Source organism: Camarhynchus parvulus, chromosome 24 (genome assembly GCF_901933205.1).
Source record: "Camarhynchus parvulus chromosome 24, STF_HiC, whole genome shotgun sequence".
Lineage (NCBI taxonomy): Eukaryota > Metazoa > Chordata > Aves > Passeriformes > Thraupidae > Camarhynchus > Camarhynchus parvulus.
In genome coordinates, this window is record NC_044594.1 from 1,983,184 (window position 1) to 1,989,634 (window position 6,451).

The following is a 6,451-nucleotide window of genomic DNA, read 5'->3' on the forward strand; positions in this document are numbered from 1 at the left end:
GAGGAGCTGGACTGGGTTTTGCCCCCCTTGGGGTGAGCTGTAGGAGAAGAGCCCCCTAAACCTTCAGCAAAGGTGGGCAGGGGGCAGCTGGCGTGGCGTGGCCACCCCTCGTGGATGCATGGGGACACCGGGGCACGGCTCCGGGACGCCTGACCCGCCCAGCCCACGGCACCTGCGTGGCCGTGACTCAGCGAGCACCTGCCGCGGATAATGGGAGGGATGTAATTAGGGTGGCATCTTCGTCCCTCCCTCCCGTCTGGCTCCAGCCCTTAAACAGGGAGGGACGCGTCGGGGCGTTGCTCTGGGAGGTGGCGCAGGGTCACCAATGGTGTTAGGGGGTGGTGGCAGGCTCCTGCTCGTGACTCCTGGTGCCAGGGCAGCATCTTGGCCCTGGGCAGGGCAGCGTGTGGCTGCTCCAGAGGACACGGGAGCCCTTGGCAGCCCCCCAGGCAGTGTGTGGGCACAGGAGCTCCGGCAGGACCCTGGTGTGACGGGCACAGGAGCTTTGGGACACAGGCACACCCAGGCCCCCTCCCATGGCCGCTTGCATCCCTGGCAATTCTCTCCCCAGAGGATGGATGGGCCAGGACCAGACCTGGTCTCCCGCCTTGCCTCCCTGCCACCACCGTGGGCAGTAGGTGGTCTCTGGCATGGAGTCGGGGGTGTAGGGACAGGGATGGGGACAAAGGGTCTGGGTGCAGGGGGCCATGCTCCAGGTGGGCAGGAGGGGGTTGCCCTGCCCAGGAAAGTTGAGTCTTGCCCCTCTGCCTGCTTCTCTCCCGCAGGTATTGGGGTGCTGGAGGCACAGGGGGGTTGCCTGGGGCGCTGTACCCCTTGGCAGGGTCCTGGTGCCCAGCCCCACACAGCCCCCATCCCCCCTGCTGCACAAACGGGCGCCCATGGCTCCAACACACAACCTAGGTAGGGTTTTATTGTGCAGACAGAGGAACACTCCTGGATGGTAAGGTGGTATTTTTTTGTTGTTGTTGCTTTTCGTGGGGTTCTTTTTTTTCCCGTTTTTTTTTTTCCTTTTCTCTTAACAGAATTTCTTTGACGACAAGCTGTGGAAACAACTACAAATGTTCACAAAAAAATGAGACTTGAGCCGCGTCCGCGCTCTGCCGCTGGGCTCTGCGCCTGCCCTGGCGCTCACCAGCACGCCCAGGGAGCTGGGCACAGCCAGGCCTCAGCTGGGCACGGCCTCAGCAGCACTAGACAGCAAGCAAGCAGGCAGGGATGGGCAGGGCACGGGCACGGGGGCAGGAAGCAGCTCTGGAGAGGAGCAAGGAGTGGGGAGCAGCTGCTGTGTATTGCTCTCAGCCGTGGTGGCGCAGCGCGGGCTGCACGGGTCGCACAGCTGGGGTTCACCCCATGCACCTGGATGCTCCTGCCTGCCTTTTCCTCTCCCTGTGCCCTCCCCTTGGGTGAGGCTCCTCGGGGTCCCATGAGCATCTGGGCAGCCCTGGGCTGGCAGATCTGAGCTGTGCTGGCCATCCCTGCCCCTGCTCTCGCCAACCCTCGGTGCCATCCTGGCCTTACCGAGGTTGTGGGCTGCCCTTCGGTCCTTTGCTGCTCTTAAAGGGAGACGGGGAAATTCTGGAAGGGAAGAGGGAGAAGGGAGGGGGCACACGGGCTCATCCCAGGAGCACGGTGGGCTTTAAGGAAGGAGTGCTCTGCCTCTCCATGAGGAAGGACTGGGGTCCCCAGATGTCCCCTTAGGGAAGACAAGGTGCCAGTGCAGGGAAGTCCCTACGGGGTCACACTCCCAGAGGGGAACCCCCTCCCCACCAGCCATCCTGGGTACAGCTCTGAGGGCCCTGGGGAGGGCAGTGGGGCTGTGGCTAGCTCAGAGAGGCTCTGCTTGCCTCCACTGGTGCTGGCAGCAATTCTCTCGTCACAGCTAAGGGCTGGTCCCCAGGGAGAACGAGCGGTGTCTGGCTTGGGCAGCCCAAAGGTACCAGATGGTGTCTGGAGGAGGCCTCACTTCCAGCTCAGCTGTAAGAAACAGAGTAGGAAACACTTGTTGCCGAAGCACATTTGCACTGAGCCCGTTCCCAGGGCCCCAGAGGAGCCCTAAGGAGGCAGGGGGGGTTCATGGTGTCTCCTAGACCTGCTCCCTCTCTCCTCCCAGCCTGCCAGGCCCAGCAGCATCCCACAGCTCCCCTGCTCACTGAGACAGGAGTCACTTTGTGCCCTCTCCCAGCTGTGGCAGCTCAGGCTGAGAGGAGCAGCGTGAGGAATCAGTCACCTGGGTGGCAGGCAGGGCAGGCAGGGGACACCAAGAGCCCTGTCACCTCCAGGAGCCACAGGCACAGCACCCACCACGGGCACAGCACCCACCACGGGCACCCTCCGCATGCTCTCGCATCACCCCTCTCTCTTACCTGCCAATCCAGCTGTCTTTCCCCAGTTGAGAACAGGCAAACCCCAAGAGTTAAAGGGATGGGACAAGCGAGGCTGAGGCCTCCAGTGCTCCCAGCACAAGCAAACCAGCCAGCCTACGGAGCGGGGAGGCGCCATGGGAGAAGCAACGCTGCCTAGCAGAGCCACCATGCTTCGGAGCGGGGCGTGTGTGCGTGGGATGGTGAGCCTCGGCACGGGACGGTGGTTAGCGTTAATATACGGCTAAATAGAGATAACACAGAGAGGTTTCACGGCTTCCAGACGCTTCAGCTTCTCTTTCCAGGGGCTGCAAGGAAGGCGGGGTGGCTGGGGTGCTCGGTGTGCGTGCGTGTGTGTGCGAGCGCTGTGAGTGTGTGTGGTTCGCCTTTCACAGGGACACGAAGTCCACGGCTTGCAGGAGAGGCAGGGAAAGGAGCAGCAGCAGGAGCCACGAGGTGTTCTGGATCAAGAGGCTGAAGCCGGCGCATTTCTCCAGTTTGTCTGTGAGGAGAAGGAATGGGGAGGGAGAGAAGAGAGGCAATGAAATCCCTCGGGAACAGGGCTCAGGCTGGGAGTCCTAATGGTACTGGAACACAGCTTCTTGCCTTTGCTCTGTCACAGAAATGCAGCACACCCCATCCTGGCCTGTTTCCCTCCTAACGTGTAGCAGCAAAGATTTTTTGGGACCCTGAGAGGCATAAACATGCCTGTGCCTGACTGAGGTGACAAGTGGATGGGCACCAGGTGAGACAAAGGTCTGCATCTGGAGGACTGCTCCTGTGTGCTGTAGGTGTGAAGGATCCCCACTGTCCTCTCTATGGGAGGATATCTAGGCAATGTGCCTGAGGTGAGACCCAAGAGAGGCAGGAAAAGTGCTGTGAGATGGGGTAGAGTGAGTCCCACCTGAAGGGCATGTAAGGGTCAGGACACATTTATGTAGCTCAGGGAGCTGTGGTGCTCTCTGCTGGCCCTGCCAAGCCAATGAGCAGGCGGGAAGGGCTGAGGCCAGGTGCCACTGCCTGTCTCACCTTTGATAACAGTGATGTTCTTTATCTGGTTGCCAGTGTAGTCGTTGGTGGCCTTCAGCTCGCACATGTAGATGCCCTCATCACTGGTGGTGAAGCTCTGCAGGTGGAGGCACACCAGGTTCTTGTGCATGGTGACGTTGGCTCGGCTGCGGTAGATGTTCTCGGAGACGCTGATGGTGCTGTGGATGACGTGCTTCCTGTTGTCCTTGGTGATGCTGAACTCGTAGGTCAGGGGGTTGTCGGTTTTGTTCTCATAGCGACAGTCCACGCGCAGGTTCTGGCCCAGCAGGCAGGCACTCAGGTCCTTGATCATCTGGCAGTGGGCGGCCTGGAGGACTGGGAGAGGCAGGAGGGGGTTGGGCAGGGAACAGCGAGCTCTGGGGAGGCCCATGCAGCCTCCAGGCTGCTCTGGGCCGAGCAGGGAGCAGGGAGGGATGTACCTGTCAGGATGACAGCGATGCCCACGGTGGGGTTCATCTTGCTGCTGAGGTGCCCGGTGGGGGCTGTCTCTGAGAGGGGAACCTGGGCAGGGGGAGAGACAGGCAGTTAGCCAGGCCACTGCCCCATGGGTGTGGGCACTCGGTGGTGCAAGCTGCCCTTCTTGCACAGACGGTGCTCTAGCGTCTGCTCCTCGTCACCAGTGTCTGATTCACTGCACAGAGCTGGCACTGCACCCAGCTGGGGAATCAGGGACTGTGTCTGCCCAGCATCACCTTTGCACACGCCCAGGCAATGCCCCATCCACACGTTGTTTACCCTGTCCAGATCCCCCAGCAGACATTAAATGAGCATGGCCAGACCTGCAGCAAGGCCTGCATGTCCAGCCTCCTCCCCCTTCTGCCCCATGGCCAGCCAAGGTTTGGACAGGTGAAACCAGGCTGCACCCCAGTGCCTGCACACCTTGACCAGGGGTCTGTGGCTCACGGTGAGGGGGCTGCCAGCTGAGGGACGTCTCTGGGGGCCAGCGGCTGCCTGCCCTGCCAGTCCTCCAGCAGCTCCAGGGGGTGAGCTCAGCAAGGATGAGTCATTGCGATGCAGTGAGGGAAAGGGGCCAAGAGCAGTGAGGAAGAGGGACACAGCAGCTGGACAGCGAGCCAAGACCGCTGAAGGATGGCATGAAGCCTCCAGGAGCTGAGCTCAGCCTGCTTGGCCACGGGGTGGAAGGGGTTTGGGTGGCACGATCCACTGTCTGGGTCCCTGCCCAGTGCCTGTCTTTCTCCAGGCTGTGTGTGTGGGTAAGGGGCCCGTGATGTGCCATGCAAACAGCAGGGCTGCTGATTCCAGTTGGCCCAATGCAGCCACAAGGAATCAATTAAAGGTTTGCAGCCTGGCCAAGCGGCCGCGTGGGGAATCCAGCCGCAGACATGCGGAATGGAGGGACGGCGTGGGGGAGCAGCGAGGCAGCCGGGCTGAAGGACACACCAAGCATCCTGCAGTCAGCCCTCCAGGCTGGCCATGCAGGGCCAGGTCCAAGAGGGGGAGCTGATTAACCAGCCCTTTGTGACCCCAGGCTGGCAGAGGGGACAACAGACCCTCAGTTTGCTCCCTCTGAGCCTGGCAAAGCATCCAGGGAAGGGCAAGGAATTGCCTGTACCACAGCCAGCTGCATTTTTCTATTTCGCAATTTTTGTGTTTTTCATATAACGTTCTAAGAGGAAATACCAAACCCATTTGCTCACCCTGAAGCTCTAAAAAATCTCCTTATCCAGAACCCTACTTCTTGGCCAGGAAGAAAAATTCCCTTCTCTCTGATCTTGACAACCAAGAGATTGCAATGGGGTAAATGCTTGAACCTCTGAATTCCTAGAAACTGTCCCTCTGTCCCTTGCTTTGTCATTTCCCAGCACCAATCTGCTCCCTTTTGAATGTCCTGGGACACTATCTAGGTCATAGCCTTGCTTTCCTCCAGAAAATCCATGCAAAGAAGCTCACAGAGAGCCGGTTTTCTTCCCATCTATGTGCCCAAACACTCAGATTTTCTAGGCTCTGGGTTGATAGCCTTGGACCCCTCTTCTCCTGCCAGCAGTGCTGGGAGCAGAGCAAGCCAGGTAACTCTCAGTCCTGCATGACCCCAGGGGTTTGGCGTAGGGACAGGGCTCAGGGGGACAGCGGCATTCGAGGGGCTTCACTCTTAGAGGGCAAAGTCCCAACCTGCTGGCGGTCACACCATGGCAGTACGCACCCGCTTTGCCCAGCAGCGTCACAGGCTCAGGGTGACAAACGAGCTGCGGGGATGGGGATGGGGACGGGGACGGGCATGCAGAGCCAGGCTGGGGGCTGAGGGAGCGCAGAGCCGCAGGAGCCTGGCTGTGCCGGGGGGTGGCTGCCATCAAAGGGGGTGCAGGGGTGCACGGGGACGCGGTGCGCAGGGAAAAGCGATCGGGAGACCCTCGAGAGGGGCAGGAGGGCTCGGGGTGGGCGAGCTCCCCCCCTGCAGCAGCGCGGAGCGGGAGCGCGGCTGCGGTGCGGGCGTGCGCGCGGGCGCGCCCACCGGGAATGCCGCAGTCCCGAGCCGAGGGTGGGGGGCACCGGCACCGGGGGGCGAGAAGCTGAGCCCGTCCCTTCCTGCAGCGCGCTCCGTCCGGCCGAGCATCCCCCGGGCGAGGGGCGGGATGCCCGCGGTGCCCCCGCCGCGCCTGGCGGCTGCGGACCCTCCCCCGCCCGCAGCCCCGCGCTGTGCCCCGAGCCCGGCGGCTGCTCCCGGCCCGGCAGCGTGCGGGGCGCTGCGGGGCGCTCGGTGCCTACCTGCGGGCGCTGTCCGGTGCTGCCCGCTGCCTGCGGGGCTGCCGGCGCTGTCCGGGGCTGCCCGGCGGGCTGTGGGCGCGGCGCTCCCGCAGTCTGGGCAGGGCTGAGCGGGCGGACCCAGCGAATGGGGACCAGGAGGCGTCACTGAGGCTCGGCCCCCGGCCCTGCGGCGGGGGGCGGTGCGGGGGGGCCCTGCCTCTGCGGGACTCGGACGCCCCCGCCCCGGACAAGGGGCGCGCACTGATGCGGAAGGTGCGGTTCCCCCCGTTATGTTCCCCAGGAAGGGCGACGCATCC

General features: G+C 62.5%; 1 protein-coding gene across 1 annotated transcript; it reads right to left on the bottom strand.

The window, feature by feature from the left end:
* Positions 1–904: 904 nt before the first annotated feature.
* Positions 905–6,219, bottom strand: THY1 (Thy-1 cell surface antigen). Its single transcript, XM_030964897.1, has 5 exons — positions 6,156–6,219; positions 3,851–3,932; positions 3,411–3,746; positions 2,385–2,883; positions 905–1,995 (listed from the first exon to the last, which is right to left on the bottom strand). Exons 2-4 carry the CDS (start codon positions 3,885–3,887, stop codon positions 2,771–2,773), a joined length of 486 nt encoding a protein of 161 aa, XP_030820757.1. The 5' UTR covers positions 3,888–3,932; positions 6,156–6,219; the 3' UTR covers positions 905–1,995; positions 2,385–2,770.
* Between the last annotated feature and the right edge of the window lie 232 nt (positions 6,220–6,451).